The sequence below is a fragment of the Uranotaenia lowii genome, chromosome 2 (assembly GCF_029784155.1).
Source record: "Uranotaenia lowii strain MFRU-FL chromosome 2, ASM2978415v1, whole genome shotgun sequence".
Classification (NCBI taxonomy): domain Eukaryota; kingdom Metazoa; phylum Arthropoda; class Insecta; order Diptera; family Culicidae; genus Uranotaenia; species Uranotaenia lowii.
In genome coordinates, this window is record NC_073692.1 from 335,805,496 (window position 1) to 335,828,845 (window position 23,350).

At 36.5% G+C, this 23,350-nt stretch overlaps 1 protein-coding gene across 1 annotated transcript in view; it reads right to left on the bottom strand.

Annotated features, from left to right (window-relative positions):
• Positions 1-6,906: 6,906 nt before the first annotated feature.
• Positions 6,907-23,350, bottom strand: part of LOC129748268 (serum response factor homolog A-like) — an 82,664-nt gene continuing 66,220 nt past the window's right edge. Inside the window, exons 2-3 of the mRNA XM_055742807.1 lie at positions 13,562-14,090; positions 6,907-8,127 (exon numbers count right to left, since the gene is read on the bottom strand). Of these exons, the coding sequence (XP_055598782.1) occupies positions 7,880-8,127; positions 13,562-14,090 (777 nt within the window). The 3' untranslated portion in view covers positions 6,907-7,879. The remainder of the gene's footprint in view (positions 8,128-13,561; positions 14,091-23,350) is intronic.

Genomic DNA, 23,350 nt, shown 5'->3' on the forward strand with positions numbered 1-23,350 from the left:
GATTTTCCTTTTTATTTTTCAGAAATCGAGCTATTTCTGGGTGGGTGAGGATGTACGAAGGTGATCGCTCCTAGGTACGCTACTGATCGCAGCCCATCAATGCCCCCCCATTGTCGGTGCGGTGGGCCGTTGGGAGAAGTTTTTCACGATCGCAGAACAATAGCCCAGCGATCCTCTCCACGAAGACGAAACTCACCACAACCGGCTGGCTGGCTGGTAGTAGACGATTGGCAAGTCAGTCCAGTCTAAGTCACCGTCCGTTGTTGCCACGCGAGTCGCGTCCTTTGCCTTAATGTTAAATGTTAGAGATAAGTTAAATTATAGTAAACGTTAAGCTTGAAATTGTGTGTTTGACTAAAAATCGCGTGTGATCTTTTTCTATCGATGACGGCAATTCAAATGGCTCAAACCGCCAACAAATAAGGTGCATGCAGCAGCCAACCATAAGGGCCACACTCCATCTTGCTAATCACTACTATCAACCCCCCTTCGATGTTGGATGGAGGACCGTCGGCACCAGCTATCAGCAATCAAGCCAGACGGTAAGGTTCCCACGAAAAGGTCGTTGACCCCCAACACCCAACAGGAGTCCTTAACTGCTTTTAAGAATATGCAACATGCCACATTTTCCTAAACAGAAAAATTACTTAAAAAACATTGAAAAAAAGTGACCAATCTTATCCCGATTTACAGTACCTACTTTTTTGCTTGTAATGTTTACACATTTCAACAATTTTTCCCTAAGTTTTGAAACTTATTAAGACTATCTCATAGCCTTAGTTGAATATATTTTTTGTTAAAATTGCTCTGATTAACTGAGATATTTCAACTGTTTTCAAATTAAACTCGTAACATATTTTCCGATTTGTTCAACCCTGAATGGTTGTTACTTTGAAAGCCATTTTTAAATGTTTTTTTAGCTTCTTTAAACTGTAGCTTTTGGCAATTGCTTATCAAACAGTTGACATTAATGTGGATTGTTACTATAAGGTGGTATAAACCATAGTGAACCAAAAGTAAGTTAAAAAAATTATTGGATTGGTTTTATGTCGATTGAAGTGTACCCCGTCTAAAGGCGGGTTTCGGCTTTAGCGAGTTGATTACATAAAATCATTCCAAAATTTCAAATTTTAATTATAATAAGCGAAAAAGTGTGCATAATTCTTTTCATATCGTCGTACAACGTCTTGTTGCGTCATGAACATTTAACAGCAAGTTTGATATCCAGGTTATGTTGGTGGTCCAAAATAAGTTCAACATGGGCCAAATTACTAATAAAACAAGTTTTTTTTGTTTCTTCGAGCTTCGAATTAGTTTTTAAGTGTTTAATCATAGCTTTTAATATGTTTGTAGTTGTTAAATTCATCACTGATACGCATAAAACCTCTTGGAAGTTAATTACAGTAATAGCACGTCCACCTGAAACGGGCTTTATTCGACCCAACTGTGAAAATTCGAAACTTTATTTTCAATTTTCTCTCCCTTAGCAACTTATTTAAAGAATATTAGATATGATTAGAATCAGGAAACGTAGCTCTAGCTATATTTGTTCAAAACTTTCATGAAGATCATGATTCATGAGAGAAATATTTGAAAAAAGCTGCAAGATGATAAAAAATATGTACCCGGTCCAAAATAAGCCCGTTACCCTATTACGCCTGCTTTGCCTATTTTTGTGAAGTACTCTTACTTCTTCCTTGAGTTTTCAAAGCAAATCGTTGCTTCATCCCATATCTTACATATGTTCTTTGCCCATGATTGATCTTTCTGTTGTTTCTCTATCACCACCAGTAATAGGTACCACATTTAAATCGGTATTTTCTAACCTAAAAAATCTTTTATCGGTTATCCTTAAATGGGTATAAAAATCACCAAGCTTGGCTGAAAGGCTCGCAATGATCAATAATATAAATCCTCAAATTTTAAGATTGAGTTCTTTTTTCACAAAACGTCAACATTTTTCAAAATGCAATATCTTCAGGCTCAGAGGTCATAGAACCTTTCCACACCGTTAGGGTGAATATAACCCGAAGCGTAAAATAAAAAAAAAACTTGTTTATTTCGTTCCAACACAAAGCAAAACTGATATTTTTGTTACAAAATTGGTTTGGTGAAAAATAAGATACAGCAAGGCAAAACTTAAAAGGATGTATTTTCTTAAAGAGGGCAGTTGTCAAAATTCCCATAAACGTGTCATAAATTTATGCATCTAAGGATAGGTTTGTTCTGAAAATGTCAAAATAATATTTGTCGTATTTATAGTAAGAATCTACCGGACAATCCATTAGATCCAAACACTTGTGTCAGTTACCACCAAATTCGCTAATGAAGATTGCTTCAGATAGAATTGGAACAAAAACAATTGCTCGTATTAAAGTTTTTTATTAATTCAATCTTTTTTATACAAATGTGGCGTTTTCTTTATACTTTTATGAAAAACTACGGATAAAATTATTCGTCATGGTTTCGAAGGAATTCACGAACTTTTCCTGTAACACAGCTCATTAGGCGGCGCACACTTTCTTTGTCCATCCTTTTAGCTTTTTTATTCAACCAGGTTTTTTTTCTGATTGATGTCTTTGACAAGTATACCCTTTACCTTGAGTCTTCTCTTCTTGATTGCCCAGTATTTCTCAATAAGGCGGAACTGGAGGGAGTTGGATGGGTAAAATTTTTTACCTGGGATTTGCCCGAAGTCAGCCTCGACATTGTTTTCATCGTCCATCAGAATACACCCGAAGAACTTGGTCAGTGGCATGTGCGTTTTTGTGGCAGTATTACATTCCTTGCTTAATTCCCTGTTTTACATTAATTTCCGGTACATTCTATTATTTATTCGATTTATTTCGTACCATTTTACCAAAAACAGTTTCAGTTTTTACTGTTTTGTAAAAAAAAAATCATGTCCAAACTTTACAATCTCGAAATGTCTGAAAGCCGCCGGTCGTGGCCTAGAGGATAGCGTTCCAGTCTTCTAAGCCAGAGTCCATGAGATCGAATCCCGATCACGGCACATATAGTACTCTTTCCGTGGTCTGGTGGTTTTAGCATTTGTAAGATGCTAGCCATAGTATCCTTGAAGATGTACGTCTTAGAGTTAAGTAAATTAGATCTCTTCAAAGAAATATGAAGTTTCACTGAGATCCTATGTGTGTGTGTTCGTTTAAAAAAAAAAAGTCAAAAGTCTGTTTTTGTTGGTTTCTCACGTATTTCAAAAACACCTGAAGTTTCTCGAAATATTCTCAAGCAATAAATTTCTTCAAGTTATCAATTAACACAAGATTTTATATAGATGTGATGCTTACAAAGTGTCCTTTACAATTTTTTTGTGTTTCTAAAATTTTCAGAATCTCGAACATATTTAATCTCATTAGATTAACTTCCGCTGGCTATTTAGGCGCAGTTATAAATACTATAGAAAACAACAGATTTCCATGAAAAAAATATTTTTTTATTAAAAAGGATAGTTAGCAGTTTATTCGTGGACTTATCTTTAAACATACGACAATCTAAAAGAAAATGTTCCTTTTTTATAAAAATTTGACAGTTCTCTGATTCCGAATATTGAAACACGTTCACTTAACATAAAAGCTTCAAGTGTTTCTTACTTAGCTTACACCCTATAGGAAGTATTTGAGCGTTTTCAATTTAACAGAAAACCCTGTATTTTCGATAAATTTGCTTTGACTAAAATAAACTTATATTTTGTACCAAAATCTCAAAAATCGGTATAAAATAAGAGTGTACATTCCGGGATTTCCCGGGAGTTAGAAAAATTCAAGAATTCCCGATTCCCGGGAATCATAGTTTCGTTCCCGGCAATTCTCAAAATGTATGAAATTGTTTCTCTGGAAAAGCCTGATAGCCTCCGGAACCATTCTTATTGTTCTTTTTGAAAATGTAGTTATACAAAAGTCATTGAGAATATGCCGATTCCTGTGGCAGTAGACATTTTGCAGCCTTTTGGTGCAATATTTTCATTCAAATAGATAAGTTTAAAAAGATTATGTATGTATTTCCACAACGTTTTTACTTAACGAAAACCCACAATTCTTCGAAAAATATATGAAACATAGCGCAGCAGGTAGGCATATTGTAACATTTGTGCACACCCTCTGGCTTTGAAAACCAGATGAATTTCAAAACTTAAAAATGAAGAAGACATCGTTTTTTTTTCAATATGAATTACAAATATGTTAAGCGTTCCGCAAAACGAGAAAAAGTTGGATTAATTTTATGAAATTAAGTTGCGGCTTAATCGGCGAGGGTTAAATAGTGCAAATGTAAGACGGATAGAAGATCAGGAGAAAATTCTAAGGTGGTGAAAAGAGCAAAGAGCATTTGGAGTAAAAGCTGGACCACATACTAAATTCTTTGTCCCGCACCAATTAACTGTATTGAAGAAGTAGACTCAGAGGTCGGCATTTAAACGCTATTCGCTAATTAGTCCGCTACATTTTTGTTGACTTATTTATTTTTTAACTTAATTTTGGGAGAACTTACGGATAAACAAACTACATCACCTTGTAGAGAATAAAATTCATCAGCAATCTTGCTCGAATAATTGCCCCTAGTGGAGTTTGTTTATCCGTGACTTCACCAGAAATCGCATGAGAAAATAAATTTGTCAGCAAAAAAGTAGCGGACTTATTAGCGATTAGCGATTTAACGCCAGACACCTGAAAAAGGCATGTATCAGCATTCTTTCTTGACTGATTGCTCATGGTGAAGATTGTTTATCAGCTAGTACAAAAGTTTGGTGAAAAAATAAGTGAAAACGAAAATTATTTAATAAAAACGGAGCAGGCAAATTAGCGATTAGCGTTTTAATGCCGAACACTGGAAGTAGTACCCAATAGAGGAGGCACTACATTTTTCGATACAGTTAATTATGGATGGTTCGACCACCATGTGAGTGCATATGTGCCGAACGGAAAAAAATGTTTGTGGTCGAGCTTCCATTCCAAATACTTACTCTTCGCTCTTTTCACCACCTTAGAATTTTCTTCCAATCTTCTATCCGTTTTTCATTTCAACTTTTTAACCCTCACCGATAAAGCCGCAACATAAAAGAAATTCACGGTGATTTCTTTTCTTAAAAAAAAAGGTTGGATCAATGAAACAAATAAATTATTTTTTTATAACCCCTAATAACATTAAATAATTCTTAATTTGACATGTTTAGGTTATTTTATTGTTCGATTGACCGTTTTTCATTTATCATTGTTGAAAACAGTTTGATTAATTTGATTAAAAATAAGTCAAAAAACATTATGAAGAGTAAATTTCGAACAATTTATGGAGGATAGGTTCGATAAGCTATATTTCATTCGAAGTGCATATATTTTAAATGTTTTTGAATATTTCCCGAGATCCCGGGAATTCCCGGAAAACAAGCCATCAAATTTCCCGATTCCCGGGAACGGGAAAATGTTTGGGAAATAGACACTCTATATGAAATCGGTTTGTTTAGCCAAAAATCGGTATTCGGTATATACAGATTCTTAGTCGAAAATTTGCTCAAAAGTCGGTATAAATACTGATAAATCGGTACTGTTCAGCAGCACTCGATTGATGGAGCTCGACATGTACGCATGCTGGAGCCTATTTTGTCACGTTCACCGTGATGTAATTGGCTATCGCGCAGGTGTACTGAAGCGGAAATTGCGGGTTCAAGTCCCGTCGATGAGCCGTTGTACCTTTTTCGAAAAGTTCATTATATTTACTCGTAAGCCGTCTTTCATTCTTTGATATCTCATGTTTTTCTAATACTTCCATCACCTTTAAAAATGTGATAATTTTCAGGTACGAAGAAGTACCAAGACGAACTCAGAACATTAGGTTTGAATAAGTTTTTGTTTTAAATATTTCTTTAATAAAAGAAGACAATATTTTGAATCATATTTAACAAAATAAAATATTTTGTCCAGAAATTTGCATTCTGTAATGCTTTGATAACGTGTGACTGCCGACTTCAATATTTAGGTTTCGGGCGATACTATCAGCAAACTTGCACGGTATCGAAAAGATTGTGGCGCGCCATGGCGTGTGTTGGTACATATCAACAGATACCCAGATAACAGCGACTTCGCATGGTCTATTAGCTGGACGGACACGCTATCATTATTATTGCTCACCAAATCGATAAAATGCAAACGGTTCCTGGAACTTAAGCGGATCCGTATGAGAAATGGGGAAAAAATGGTGCCAGAAATAATTGACCATACACAGAAAAAAAAATTAAGTAAAATTCGGTCAAATGTGTTATTAAACTTGCTGTATTATAACGCAGTCCTGAAAAAAATTTGTTTTTATTTTACATGATTTTTGCGTGAAATCATGCAGAATCGTTCCACAAACAAAGACCGAAAGACCAACCGAAAAGCAGCAGGTTCGACTTGATGCTCCGAGAAAATTTTGTTTCTGTCTGGAGCTCGTTGATTTCTAGAAAAATTAAACATTATCAATGACTTTGTTGTCATTGACATGTTTGGTTGTAAGGCTGATGACTAGAAGTTGATAAAATTACTATTCAAAAATTAAGAAGGAATGATGAGCCAGAACGGTTTCATTGTTATGGTGATGTAAATTTACATTGGCATTTTTTTCTTTCCGGAATTTGCTTAAGTCATGCTATTTATTCAAATTATTTGCAGGTTAAAACATGTAAATGTATAAGATTTGTTTGAACTGTGTAGTTATCATGTGTATAATTCATTTTCTTTATAACGCTGGGCTACAATTATTCTAATAACTGAAAGCAGTAGCTCTATTCTGAATCACAATTAATTTTAAAGCAAATTTTCAGGTATATATGTAAATCAGTTAAAAGACTGTCTTAAGCTATGAAATGAAACAACTATTTTTTTATCATTCAGAAATATTTTATTGAGAACATATGTTTTAATTGAGTTACATTAATATTATTTTCAATAAATATTTTGGCTTATTATGTGTTCAACCAATGAAAATAGACTGGGCGTTACAAAAAAAATTAACCTAAAAGTTATCATTACAGTAAGAAATAAATTCACTCCAGAGATGTTTCTTCAATAATTTGTCTATCAATTCATTGCCCTCATTCACTATTGATATTCAAGTTCAATCTTAACCTAGTTTTTATTTTGTAGAAAACGAAAATTATTTATTGGATTAGCTTAAGCTAAAAAACATCAATCTTTCTCGGCATATGTAATAGTTTTAAGATAGTATTTTGTTGATCCACTAGACATAATTGGGCAATTTTTGGAACTTGAAAGAAATATGAACTTAAATAATAACATCAAACAGAAAGCAGCTTTAGTTTTATCAATACGAATCATTCAAACAGATTTCATAGAATGATGCCTTTTTGAGTTTTATGTTATCTTATTGTTTGATTTTTACAGTACTCAGCCGCGTAACGAAAGATTCAAAGCGTTTTAAATGTTAGATTTAAGACAAAAAATATTATTGATGAATCTTTCGCAGTAAAGTTGGTTTGGACCGTCAGAAATTAGTGGTGAATAGTTTACAGTTAATTTTTTTTATGACATTTCCCGGGATAGAAGTGTATCAATTACTTTTCTTCAGCAATTTATGCAAATGTGTAGTTTTTCATTTCACTGTTACTTTAATATGATTGCGGCAGCTCAAAAAGTGTTAGTAAGTGATTTCATTCTAATAAATGTATTGATTTCTGATTTGCTTAATCTTAGAAATAACTGTAAAGCTAAACATTCAATCCAAAATGAAAACTTAATGTTAAGAATCTGATCGAATTCCGGACATAAAGGCATAAGATAGGAGCAATTAGCATAAAGAAAAGCATTAGTTTGGTTATAGTGCAAGCTCAGACTTAAGGCAATTAAAATTAAAAATCTAGCAAAAATATAAACATTCAATCATTGGCTTCCGTTTTAATGACAAATTCTTTGGAACTCGATCGGGACGGATGCTTCCCGCCGGAGCTGGAATTGGACCCGGATGAGGAAGATCTCCCGCCGCCGCCCCCGGAATTGCTGGAATTGGAAGCTTTGGCATTGCTTGAGTTGTTGGCCGTTCCGTTGTTGGCATTTTTGGGTTCACTGGCTGACTTGAGGGTGGACATCAGAGAAAGAGGGATGGTGATGTATTGTTGGGCGCCATCTGAAAAGATAATAAATAGAACCATATTAACTTGTATTCAGAAATATCCATAGTTTTTCAAGTTCGAATCTTATCCCAAGCAACCAGAAGTCCCATATTTACTTAAATGAAGGCTTTGGAAATTATATTTTGACTTCAAAGAAAAACATCTACTCAATTCCCTTGAATGAATTTTATGTAGTCATTGATGAACATGAAAGTTACAGAAGTGATTTATTTTGCCATATTCCCGTGATGAATTATGTGTACTCATTAATGAACTTGAAAGTTTCAAAAGTGACTAATATGTACGTTATAAGGGACTTATGTCACATAAAGTGTACGAAAGTAATCAAATGTACTCATAACGTCAAACGTTAAAAGTCACAAAAAGTGCCTTAAGGTGCTTTCTTCTTGGATGACTGGCTGGCTGGATGGTTGGATGGTTGAGCCAATTCGAGTTTAAGTTTCAGCTAGATGAACATCTAGGCGTGGTCCTGTTGTAGTGTGCTTGACTGTTACTATAAATGTCGGGGTTAGATTCCGAAGCCGTACATTTTTTTTTATTTGTCGATAAGGATTTATAATGAAGAACAGTACAGCACTAAACATAAGTTCCACGCTAAGCACTCGTGGTCCAACTAAGGCGGAGATGTGTCCGAATATTTCGCAGATGTACGGCCAAGAGAACTGTCCTTATTTCTTTTTTGAGACATTGGCAATGAGTAGTTGTGAGGTCTGCCCTCTGCAAGGAAATTAAGGCGAGCAAAAAGGTACGTTTCAGGCAACTCTGCGAGGACACCAATGACAAACCCTGGAGCGACGTTTACAGGATGGCCAAGACGCGGAGCGAGAGTACGTCACAGAAAACGTCCCCGAACAAGCGGCGCGAAATCATCAACGAGCTGTTTCCACAGCACGAGGAAATGAGTTGAAAAAGGGTTCCATATGTCTGGGATGGAGGAGCAAATTCCGCTGGAGGAACTGCCGGACATTGCTAAGTCCCTCCAGTTGAATAAAGCTCCGGGTCCAGATGGCATTCAAGCATTCATCTGTAGGATGGTGGAGTGTTACTTCCGCAACCACCAACTACAGTATATGACCAGCGAGGGATTAGATACAGCGAGCGTCTCGGCAGGTGTTTCACAAGGATCGATACTTTGTCCGGTATTGTGGAACATCGTCTACGAAAAACTGGGTCTTCCCATGGGAGTGAGACTTGAGACACAAACCAAATAAAGTACAAACAGGGACGATTGCAGCTGGATCGCGCGAGATCGAGTGCAAGTGTACGATTAAATACTTGGGGGTGATGATCGTGTTTCACGAGCCAAGTCGATTACGCCTGCAAAAGTGCGGCAATGGTGACGGTAGCCCTCTCTCGAGCGATGTCGAGCAACTCAGTGATCCTATGCAGCAGAAGGAGGGTCTTTGCAAGCGTGACCTCATCCATTCTGCGGTATGGAGTTGCAGCCTTGAGCAGGCAGTGTGATCTGCAGAAGCTCTGCAGCGTGCAGCGGCTGATGAATCTGCGGTTTGTTGCGAATACCGAACAATGTCCTTGGTAGCAGCTGATGTTGTGTCCGTCACAGTCTTGTTAGAGTAAGATATCTACGAACATAGGCACATGCCCGATGGGCGAAAACATGCCAGAAAAGCCTCGATGTCCAACTGGCAGCACGAGTGGGACAGCTCGGAATGCGGCCGGTGGCTTCATGACTTGATCCCTAACGTTGGACTTTGGACGGATCGGAAACATGAAGAGGTGGATTTCCTACAGTTCCCTGACGGTGCCTACGGTTCCCTAAGGTTTCTACGAATCCCTACGGTTCGTACGTTTCCAATGGTTCGTAGGGTTCCTATGGTTCGTACGGTTCTCTACGATTCGTACGTTTCCTACGGTTCATACGGGTCCTACGGTTCGTACGGTTCGTATAATTTCCTACGATTCTCTACGGTTCGTACGATTCCAACGGTTCCCTACGGTTTGTACGGTTCCCTGAGGTTCCTACGGTTCCTACAGATCGTACGGTTCCTACAGATCGTATGGTTCCCTACGGTTCGTACGGTTCCTTACGGTTCTTACGGTAAGTATGGTTCCTATGGTTCGTACGGATCATATGGTTCCTACGGTTCCTACAGTTCATACAGTTCGTACGGTTTCCTACGGTTCTTAAGGTTTATACGGTTTCCTACGGTGGGTACAGATCCCTACGGTTCTTACGCATCGTACGGCTTGTACAGTTTCTTACGGTTCGTTCGGTTTGTACGGTTTCTTCGTTTGTACGGTTCCCTACAGTTCGTACTGCTCCCTACGATTCCAACGGTTCGTACAGTTCCTTACGGCTTTCTACGATTCGTACGGTTCCTACAGTTCGTACGGTTCCTACATTTCTTACGGTTTCCTATGGTTCCTACGGTTCGTGAGGTTCCTACTGTTTGTACGGTTCCCTACGGTTCGAACGTTCGTACGGTTTCCTACGGTTCCTACGCTTAGTACGGTTTGTACAGTTCCTTACGGTTCCTACGCATCTTTAGAAGTGGGAGGGACAGTTTATCCCTAGGATAATATATACTGTTTACTTTATTTTATAAATTCCTGTACGACTTACTCGTCTTACTCCCGCGTATGTCCATCACCGTACAATTTCTATCTGATGCTTTGTCAGATCTTCATGACTATTGAATAATCCTTTTTAGGATTAATCCTTTTCTCAAATGGACTGTTTCACGTAATTTATTGCCAGGTTCTTAAAAGTGTTTAAATTTGGACTGTCTTTGATGCTTCGCGGTAGGTTGTTATACATTATCAATCCGTTGTACAACACAGAACACAGATAAGCTGGAAGCAATCCTTTAATCATTTTGTAGATAAAAGTCAAACTGTTATACGCAATCCTCTGCTTAACTGACAACCATTGCAGCATGTCAAGCATTAAAGCACTAGGAGTATACCTTTTGAGACGATACAACCATCAATTATCAATTCTGGACAAACTTCAATTTTTCGATTTCCAATAATCATCCATTTAAATTAAGGCACAGTTTTCTATGCTTCAAAAACTCTACAATGTTTTTCAAATCTGAATTTGCCACTGACATCACAAGCTCTAAGTCTTTACCACTCCAGTAGGAGACGGAATCATCTGCGAACAGTTAAAGGCTTCCATGGCGTAAGCAATTTTTCATGTCATTGATGTAGAGTATCAATAATAAGAGACCCAATACACTTCCTTGGGAAACCCCTAGACTGTTTTCTCTTTATCTTACGGTTCCTACAGTTTGTACGGTTCCTGCGGTTCGTACAGTTCCCTATGGTTCCAAAGGTTCGACCGTATCGTAAAATCGTACGGTTCCTACAGTTCGTACGGTTTTCTACGGTTCCTACGGTTCGTACGGTTCCTACGGTTCGTACGTTTCTTACGGTTCGTACGGTTCCCTACGGTTCCTACGGCTCACTACGGAGCATACGGATCGTACGGTTGCTACAATTCCTACAGTTCGTACGGTTTCCTACGGTTCGTACGGTTCCTACGGCTCCTACGGTTTCTACGGTTCGTAGGGTTCTTACGGTTTTACGAAAATCTTTCTCTTCTCCTGTATGTGTTTGAGTTCGTTAAAAAAATGGCCAACGACACGAAGATGTTAAACGGCTACATTTTTCAGCATTTATTCCAAGCCTGGGGTGACTGTCGAGTTCCTCGGATCTCAAATCTATGGCCTGTGCTGTCTGGAGTATGTTGAAGGTCGTGGTCTACTCTTAAAACCATGCAGGATTAAGAGTCCTGAAGTCATCTAGCTGCAGCCTGGGATCAAACACGACAAGATCCTCTGTGAGCAGGGTTGCCAACACTTTTTTTTTCAAAAATCGGGGAACTAGCGAAATAAAAATCAGGCTAAATCAGGCTACGATAAAGTAACGGAAATTTCGCTAAAAGTTATGACTTTTTTTTTGGTCACCGCTCCTCATTTTCTCTCTAATATGTGTTGTGAGCCTACCTGGTACCTAATCAAGTTCCTTACTACTCATTTTTCATCACATTCGCAAAAATCAGGGTGATACGGTCAAAATTTGGTCAAGGGAAAACGCGTGCAAATCGGTGAAATCGTTTATTTGAAAAATCAAATTAAATTTCTTTTTCAAGTTTAATTAGTATAAAATTCAGGAAAAACATTCAGTTAGGCTTCCGCTTTTCCAAATCCGAATTGCCGGGCCTTACGCTTAACCCCTGCCGTCAGATTTTGTACAGCCACCTTGTCCACCTTTTTGGTCTCCTTTAGATTCCGCTTGACAATAGCCCAGTATTTCTCGATTGGGCGGAGCTCTGGCGTATTGGGAGGGGACCACCTGCACGTTGTGGGCGGCGTACCATTCCATGGCCTTTTACCGTAATGGCAAGATGCCAAATCCGGCCAAAACAGTATGGAACAACCGTGTTTCTTCAGGAAAGGCAGCAGACGTTTATTCAAACACTCTTTCACGTAAATTTCTTGGTTGACAGTCCCAGAAGCTGTAAAAATGCTGCTTTTCAAGCCACAGGTACAGATGGCTTGCCAAACCAAATATTTATTCGCGAACTTTGACAGTTTCGTGTGCTTGAAAACATCTGCTACCTTTTCCCTTCCTTTTGCCGTATAAAACTCCTGTCCCGGAAGCTGCTTGTAGTCGGCTTTGACGTAGGTTTCGTCGTCCATTACCACGCAGTCAAACTTCGTCAGCATCGTCGTGTACAGCCTCCGGGATCGCGCGATTATGCCGTCGTATTTTGTTTATCATCGCGATTTGGAGTCACTACCTTCTTGTACGTCGATAGTCCGGCTCGTTTTTTGGCTCGATGCACGGTTGTAGACGATACATCCAGCTTGTTAGCGGCATCTCGGAGAGAGAGGTTAGGGTTTCGCTTGAAACTACCGGCAACTCTCTTTGTCGTCTCAGCGGCTTCCGGTTTTCGATTTCTCCCCGATCCAGACTTCCTGGCTGTCGACAAACGTTCCCCAAACACTTTAATTACATTTGTAACGGTTGATTTGGAAACTTTTAGCGATTTTGCCAGCTTTGCGTGCGAATAGTTCGGATTTTCGGGATGCGCGAACAAAATTTTAATACGCTGCTCTTCTTCCTTGGACGGCATTTTGACAACTGAAGAGTGAATGAAAAAAATCAAAATAGGAGCAGCATTCTACACACACACACACACACACCTTCAAAATGAGGGGTGTTAAGGGTTTTTAAATGCAAAATTGATAGAAATACGTCAAGTTGATTTTGAACAAATTTTGACCGTATCACCCTTTATTTTCAAAAATCAGGCAAATTCAACGGCTTGTCAGGGTGTCAAGCAGAGCCTCGAAAAATCAGGCAATACCTGAAAAATCAGGCGTCGTGGTAACGGTTAGTAATGAAGTTTTAGGGCGAATCAGTAAGGCTGTACCTGTGAATTTGAACAGTACTCACCTTCATTATGCAGCTGAATTTGTCCGGTTTGCAGCAGGCTCATTAGGACATCCTGAGGTAGATTGGCTAAGGCCGCTGCCGGATAAATAACGTTGCTGGTTACTTGGGGATGTAGAGATTGTTGTTGCTGTTGCTGTTGTTGTTGGGAAGCGTTGTTCGATTGTTGTTGTTGCTGTTGTTGTTGATGCTGCTGAATTTGTTGATGAAGAGCCTGCTGTTGTTGTTGCTGTTTGATTTGCTGCTGAAGGGCTGCCGTAAAAGTATTCTGTTGTTGTTGTTGCTGTGATCCACCACCACCACTAACCCTCGACGAGGAAGACGCCGACGACGATGACTGCAGCGGCACCGCTGAAGCAGACGATCCACTGGAGGACGACGCCACTGGCGGGGCTATACTAACACTCTGATTATTACTATTAGCGATCGGTGGATCGTGGTTAATATTACTATTACTACAGCTAGGTCCAGGTGAATCTGGTTGCGAGTAATCGTCGGTATCACTACCAGACGACATTGGAGAACGTTCATCCTGAAATGGAGAGAAGCAAAAAAAAAAAATTGATCAGTGACATTCTGCCGCCGAAGATGAAGATGACGATGATGGATTTATTGCTTTACAGGATTTGATGAGATTAGACGGTGTTAAGGCATGGGCGCCAAAAACGAACCAAACTGTCACACGCGCAGCCGCTATAAATTACTTCGAGCCATAGCGGGTATCGATCCGCCATACTGGAAAATTTCATTGAGAAAGCGACACTTTAAGAAACGAATTGATTCGATCGCACTGCTGGAATCATAACTTGCTGTAGCTGCACCCCAAAATGGAGGGCTGACCAGCTATTTGAACATCGATCGGTATGCTACTAGGTAAGATTTGTGTGCATGTTGACGATGAACGAAAATAAAAAAAATCGCTAGATGCAGATGACTGATAAGTAACAGCATATTACAATGTGCCGTACCAACTTTCTTATGCATGATGGTAGGTAGAATGTGGACGACTCAAGCCGGGTGGCAAACATGGAGTGGTATTTCATTAATAAAATATTCGTAGCTTAATTTGGAAGTTCGATACTTAAGGAGCGTTACAGAGAAACCTGATGCGCAACATAAGCAGTGTGCCCAGAGGTATGGACTTTGTGTAAAAATGTCGTCTGAATGAAATTATGAAATTGGGTTGATAACTCATAACATTTTAGATAAATAAATAGAAATTACTTTACCGAAAAGAAGGTTGGTCAGCAAAACAAGAAAAAAAACCTGAGGGGCTTATAGAAACCACAGCTTCTGAAAGCTTCCACTGAATGATGAAGGAAACTTTTCTTGAAATTCGTTCCTAGATAATTCCTCTCTTGTATTAGAATCACATTAAAATGATGTTCTATTGCTATCAAAATTATATAAGAGATTTAATAAATTTACTCATGGATTTTTTCATGATTATTCATTCATGTAAGATTCTATTGTATTCTATATTGTTTATTTTTATAGGATTTTAACCAGCTTGGTTCATTTGTGCTGAAGATAATTCCGATTTATATCTGTAAGAAAATTTATCATAATGTTTGAAGCTGAGAAAATAGAAGTGATTGGTGAACCAAAACTAGTGGCCAAAGTTGCCACCTTGATGAAAAATTTTGCTCAGCAACGCGCGAGGGAAATGGGAGAAAAAGTGATAGTGAAGAAAAAAGGCAATTCACAAATTGGGCTGAAACCAAAGCCATTCCATCCAGTAGTTCCTAAAACCCACCCCGTTCGCACGACTTTGTGCTATTTTAAGCATTTTTTTGTAACTAATTTACTTTGACTGTACTATTTCAATTTTTATGTGTTAACTAGAAATATTAAAGGAAAGGATGAAAAAATTTATTTAAAATTTGCCTGAAATTTTTTTTCCTGTAGTATTGCTGATTTTTAATTGTAAAATTTTAAAAAAAATGTTTGATACATGTTGATAGTGTTTGAAGTTTTATTTTTTCTGGTTTGATTAAGCGTCATTTTAAGACAAAATCATTTAGATGTATTAGACACCAACCACTTAAATTCAGGAAAACCTTTAATTACAAAAAAACAATGGATCGTTAAAAACATTTAATGGGCATTTTTTGACATTTTCATATGTGATGAAAGAAATTAGAGAAACATGAACTATCAAAGAACGAAAGAACATAAGCCGTAAATATCATGAAAATTTCGAAAAAGATACAACGGCTCACCGACAGGACTTGAACCTGCAATCTCCGCTTCGGTACAACGGCGCGTTAGCCAATTCCACCACGGTGAACGTGATGGATCCGGCGAACACGAGCAATCGAGCTCTGCCGATCAACTGCTGGACCTTCTATCGAAACACCATGTATATCCCGCATGTGATCTTTCCCTCTATTGATCTCTCTTGTTTCTCTAACCCCACCCATCGACTCGGGATTTTAGCCGAGCGAGCACATGGTCGATTGCTCGTGTTCGCCGAATCCATCACGTTCACCGTGGTGGAATTGGCTAACGCGCCGTTGTTCCGAAGCGGAGATTGCAGGTTCAAGTCCTGTGGGTGAGCGTTGTATCTTTTTCGAAATTTTCATGATATTTACGGCTTATGTTCTTTCGTTCTTTGATAGTTCATGTTTCTCTAATTTCTTTCATCACATATGAAAATGTGATCATTTTCAGGTACAAAGATGTACCAAGCGATTTCATAACATCAGTATTGATTTCATTTTTTGACACTGTTTTGAGGATTTAAAGTCTCAAACAGATTATTTCTTATCAACGGGTATCTGCACAAGAAATGTAATGACATAACTTAAAAGACGTCAAATAAATGAGAAGAATGATGATAATTTGGTACCTTCCTAGCATTAAACAATGTCCATTGTGATTTTTTTGTATTATAATTAGTGCAGGACGGAAATTATTTTTATTCACAGTATTTGTCACCACGCCGCGTTCATTTGAACGTCACTTCTGATAGTTTCATGGAAACAACAAGACCGATATTCTCAAAAAACTAATGATATAAAGTCAGTCAAAAAGTTAGTTTAAGAGACATCCTGTTCGGTTTATCGAATCAATACGTTCACTCTGGCATGTTTTATATTTTTCTGAAGTTTGACAGTGTTTTAAAGTGTTCTAAGAAAATTCTTAGTGTTGCACTCCAGGGCTATCAATAGAGGATTTGAAAAGTAAAAATGCATTTGCCATAGTTAAGAACTAGGTTTTCAAATTTGAAAAAAAACTTTGGCAGGTTTAAAATTGGGCCGAAGGAAAATTTGCAATGATTTTATGTTAAATAAATGTTACTTTATTCACCTCTTTTTTAAACTAAGAATCTTATATTCTAATCATAATATTTAGTTTGAGTTGACACTGTTTAGTTTTTTGTTGAGTTTATGATCTTTGATATTGGTTTATAATTGGAATAAATTTATTGAGTAAAACATTTATTTTGCCAAGAAATACTTTAATTTTGGGTTTGAAGAATACGCCAACAGCACTCGTTTTTATAATTTTTAGGGACAATTTTCTTTGCATAGTCATACCCATACGTTATTTTTTTCCTCAGCTAGTTTTTAATTTGATGAGTATCAAACGAACAATTTTTTTTAACAAAAACACGGTATTTCTATTTTAAAATGAGAAACAATTGATTGAAACTTACAAATTTCCATGTGAGAGATGAGTCATTTCTTTGAAAAAAAAAAAAAGAAACATTATCGTTCATGAATATTTTTGTCAGCAAATAGTTTAAGTGATATGCGGAATTAATATTCAAAACTTTTCAATATTTTTGAATGCTTAGCGTTGAGTGAAAAGTTTATTTGAAAAGATTTGAATACCCATTTCAGTTTTTGGATCTTTTAGACAAAAACCGCATGTAAATGTGTATTAATGATTTGAAAGATTGCAAATTTATAAGCATTTGATAAATTATTTGATTTCCATAATTAGAACGAGTAGATAAAAAAGAGTTAATTTTTTTAAATTTTAAACATCTTGTGTTGATTAAATGGTTCGTTTTTTTTTCAGTTAGTATTTTATACACCCACAGTTCAGGATCTATTACAAAAATGACATGCCGGTATTTGCATGTAATTGGCTAAGGATTTGAAACGATTGGCTATAAAAAGCTTTATGGCTGCTGGGGTTGTCATCTCAGCCCGACTTCATTGCATCTGCCTGAGAGAAACCAAATAAAACATTTTTCCGTTTTTTTTTTTAAAATCCAACCACTAACAGTCAACGGGACAGCCAGCGCTTGTTTTAATTTCCATGCTTAATCTCCATTTAAATATTTTTATTTTTTGTTTCTGAGATGGATAGTACAATAGATTGAAAACCCCAGAATGATAATATACACTAATAATGTATAAACTTTTGCACATGTTCCTCGTAACCTCCAAATGGTTCTTATCTTATTCAGGTTCAAACCAAATCAAAAGGATGTTAAGAAAAAGTAAAACACTTGGTAAATAAACTAAATAGTTATAATAATAACTAAGAAAAGTCCTTTTTCTTAAGGCTTGGTTAGGCCAACTTTTTTGAGATTGATTTTTCGTCCTACATTCACTGTCGACATCTAATATTGGTTACAATTTTGGCATCTCTTCCCCCGTCTGAAAAATCTTTGTCATTATCAACGATGGACGGTTGCGTCCAAGAGTCGATAATGACACGATGATGGTTGGCTGGCTGACTAGCAGCATATCATCGCGCGTTCCATTTCGAAGCTGCTAAAACATATAAATGCTGGCTGGCCCTCTGATGCTGGTGCGTGAGGCAGAATCTGGTCCCGCATCAAGCAGATTTGCATCAGCATTTGGCAAAGTGAGAAGACGTGCGCTCGCTGATCTCGATTAAATATTGGAAGCCACCAGAGTCCGGTGTGGCCGAAAATGGCTAACATTGGCCCCGGTTCGAGACCCTTGCTGCAGTCATTCAGTCTGGTGTGATTCCGTTTCTCGGTGGCATCGAGGTTGATGTAATGAGGAACCCCGTGCAGTCAGTAGAAGGTAAGAGGAGCTAGGTTGCATACTTCGGGGGGTCCACGAGGAACGAGGGCGTGCGCAATGTTCTCTATCTATTTTTAAAATAAATATGCGTTTGTATGTTTCTTATGACAGATCCTGCTGCTGCTGGGCAAACGTGGGTCCAAATTTGGTTTGACGGTTGCAGATCTTTTTTCTGCCGATCGGCGGGCCACTTTGAACCGGTGCTGTCCCGCAAATGGAATTGAAAAACATCTTGTTTTGTGTTTGTGTGTTTTGTATGAACTGTTCCTTGCTTGAGGGAGGAACGATAGCAAATCGAAGGGCTCGGGAGGCAGGAAGTGGACAAGCCTTCACTGATAAGGCTGAAGGATCGTGTGGTTTGAAGACTTGATTTTCCATAATTTCCACAAAGACAAATTACGAATTCAGAAATTTTCCTCAGTTTGTTGCAGTGAGCGTTTGGTAGCGGAAGGCGTAGAAAAAAGCACCTTCAGTCGATGCTGGGCTGATGTTTGTCAGACGCTGCTGAGTTGAAGGTAACACGTTAGGTACAAATTATGGAAACAGTGAGACATTTTCAAGAAAGAGAACCAACTTTTCAGCTTACAATGCAAGAAAAAAGTTTCATTCGTGAGGTTTTTGAACTATTACTGTTTTATTACATTAAAAAGTAAAAATTTTTATTTATTTTTGCTCATTTTTCACGGAACTATAATGGCAAATTCATTTGTACAAGAACTGATTGGTTGGACTCTTTGTTTGTTAATTATCTTTTAAATACTTCGCTTTAAAAATTTGCAAATATACGACATTGCATACCAAGATCAGACTCGCGCCAGCTTATCTGCTAGACCACATCGGCACTAAAATATTTCAACATGGATGCACGGAATAACTGCAAATTTGCCGTTTTAATAAATATATTCGCCGTAAATTATATAGAGTGAATAGTTTTCAACTTGCTTCAGAACAGAACATATTTTTGAGTCAGAAATGATAGGTATTTGAAATGCAACATTGGCCAATTGAAAAACTATTTAGGAGAAACAAAAACGTAATATTTAGATTTGTTAAAATGCTTTTTAAAAATTTGCAAAAAGTCCAATTTTTCATGAAAATGCGGTGAATCCGTGCATCTATAGTGAAAAACCATGTATTGACACACATTTTCTATTGAATCTATAAAAGCCTTTATTCTTTATCTTTAGTTGATTTTGAATGAATGGCGGTGAATCCGTGCACACATGGTAAATTGCTCTACTTATAGAAAAACTATGCTTTAAAACCCACAATATCAGGTATAATTTATAAGCAACATGTTGAGAAACTTCAGAAGGATGGGTGCTAGAAAATAACAACAAAGACAAAATTGAAGTGAAACTGTGCACCCATATTCAATACCCATAAACATTTGACATGATTTTCAAATTAGATCGATAATGTGTTTTAATTTTTTGAAAATTATTTGAAATAATCATTTTATGACATACACGCACACACGACATAAACGAAAAAATATTTCCATTGTATAACAAAAATATTGAAGAACAAGTAACAAAATAATATCAAAAGAAAAAAGTTCAAAATAATATGTAGTAAGAAATTTCCCCTTAACCAGTCATTTGAAATGGTCTCGGTCCAAATAGGTCAATTCAATTTGCCGGTCCTTCTAGTGTTAATTTTGCACCACAAGACTTAAATGCAACAGACTTTCATTTAAGAAACATTAACATTTTAAATGTGAATAAAAACGCCAATATGATTTCCATGTTTAATATTCCATGAAAGGTACAAATTTGTCATGTTCTTGAAATTTCTCAAAACCATCTTTCTCAATTTCTTTGCTATTTTGAATAATTTTCGTCTACATTGATCATTGTGAAATTCGGAAAATAAGAGTTTTTTGGGACCCACGGTGATTTTTATAATAGTTCCAAACCCATTCAATTTTATTAAGGGAGGCTCCCATACAAAATCAACAATTATGGTGATTTGCATCAAACATGTCATACACAATAATTTTGACACAATGAAATGATTTACTACATCGGTTTTTATAGTTATTAAAGCTTTGATTTGCTAGATTGGCAGATTAAAAAAGGTTGCCAGATTGTCTGGTTTTATCCGGGTTTGCCCGGATATTTAGTATAAAATTTGGGCTGAGCAATTTTCATAAAAATAATCATGATAGGTTTTTTGAAAGTCTTAAATGCGATTAAAGATCTGTAGATAAATTACGGGGAAAAAATAATATTTTTCGACTGTTTTTGCTTGATTGTTGATGAGTAATTTCTAGATATTGACCAAATTTGCCCGGATATTGCCAAGATTTTGGTCGACCATTTTGAAATCAAATGCCCGGAATAGCCCGGTTTGTCCGGCCCGGATACGTATTGAAAATATTTTGGCAACCTTAATATAAAATGAATCAAAATTATAATTTATATTTGTGATTTCTTCTCGTTTATGTTGCCTGACTCTGAGAGAGTATTAAATTTTTATTTTGAAAATTATTAAACAACGATCTCCCACCAATTGATTCCTTAATGAAATTATTTCATTTATTTTTTAACCTTTACTTAAAAATTTACTTCAAGCGAAACTGAATCTTTAATTTTAATTCCGAATCTGAATCTTACAAGTTCATCCTGAGATTAAAGACTGGATTCCGAATTTGAGGACGATTTCAGAATCTTTATTCCAAGTAACAAGCTATGAATTGTGAACCAGAAAGCTAAATTTGAATCAAAGCCTTCAACCAGCCTCAATTAGAATTCAGAATTTTCGGTTTAAAATATATATCTTTCTTCATTCATTCATTCGTAATTCAACTTATGATTCTGAAAAAAAAAATAGAAGGAAAGAAACTGTTTTACCATTGTGAAACTTAATTGATTTCAATTCTGAATATAAACTAAGCGTACCTATAAATTTGAAAAATCTGAGAAATGGTTTGCAATTGTGGATATTTTCTTTTCATATGATAAAAAATAAATTATTATATGGATAATGCATCTAAATTAAGTTTGAAATACAAAACCAAGATTTAAGTCAGGACTTTGTCTCTACCGAGAAAAACCCGAAAATCTTATTTCAAAATTTTCCGCAAAATCCAGCCAATATTCAAACAAATTTGGATTTTTTTTTTTAAATAAAGTCATGCAGAAAAACACTTGGAAAATATTTTTAAAATTCATAATTATTCAGATTCAATTGACATTTTTGTTTCGTTATGCAAATAAAGTGACAAAAATCGGACAAAATCTTATTGGTATTTAATATTTGTGACTAAATTGTCCCGAAAGTTTGGCTTTAGTCCTGAGTCGAGATTGCTACTCTTGATTTATTTTAGTCGTTTTTTTTTATTTTATTATGAAACTAAAAGTATGAGTTTAGAAAAAACCATTTCGCTTGGCTGTTTTGAGCCCTCAAGAGTTTAACGCCCAATACCCTATTCTTCTTACGGTCATGTCTTATGACATTTTTTTAAAAGTCCCCTTTCTCAAATAAAGAACAAAAGAATTCAACTGTATACCTAATTTTTAAGGAATGAATATGGTCGTTAGATTCAAACTGGTAAACTCGGATAGATCTGGTAGAATATAATGAATAACCATGATCCGTTCTGAAGTGTCAATATCCAATCAAAAATATTTCTTGAAGGAACCCCAATGAATTGGTGAAACTTCATGGATTTCACCCCAAATCGATCTGAAATTGGCATGACCCTCTCACAATCCAATGAAACTTTGTGTGCATAAAGATATTATCTAGTAAAGAAACTTGGCTTACTTAGTTTCCTCAAAAATTATCTGGATTAACTACACTAGTTTACAGCATTTTTGAACTCAGTAAACTGAAGGTCATTTCCAATGTGAAATCGGGCGCTGAGTCCGAAAATGAAATTCAAAAAAATCTCAGTAGAACCGTTTTTGAGTTATGCTCCAAATATGAAATTTCGAAAAAATTAAAAAAGTTCTTGTACTTAGATTAAAATATCTCAGACGACATAACAGTAATTTGAAATCCCTCTTTTGCATATTGAAGGTGAATAAGTTTTCTATCGATCATCTGAACACTGTTTTTGCGTTTGACCAACAGTATTGTTGATATTAGTGACTTTATGAGAAAAAAAATTATAAAAAAAGCATTTTTTTAGAGAAAATTTTGTTTCAACGAAAGTTTTAGACTCGATGGTAGCATTTAAAAAATCTGATTTCCTTTTGCGCTTGAATGTCAATTTAAGACAAAGATTTCAAGTGGTTATTTATCAAAATCGGTTCAAAATTGAAGAAGTTATGGCTACTTTACCACAACTGAAATTTTTGGAGTTTTTAATAATTTAACGAACCGCAGTACACTTATCATAGTATAGGAAGAATGAAACATGATAAATCTCACTCGCTCCAAGTCAAAATTATTTATTAGCTTACTCGAAGGTCACATGCCAAGTTTCAGGAAGATCTGATCATAGCGAGGGGTTGCTTAAGTCTCAAATGTGAATAAAACTTTGAGGTATTTTGCACGGAAGGAAAGAAAAATACTGGGTTTTCATCAATAACTTTTTTCATCACTAGCTGATTGTTTTTTATGGTTGATTTTATTAAAGCCTAAGTTGAGACAAATATTTCACCCGAAGACTGTAACTCGATTGGATTTGAAACAAAAAAGTTATTGCGGTTCAAAGGCCGCAAATTTTGTCCAACACGCAATGAGTACTTTTTACGCATTGAGTTTTATACGACAATTTTCGACCCAAATACAATCTTTGAACCGCAATAATTTTTCTGTTTCAAATCCA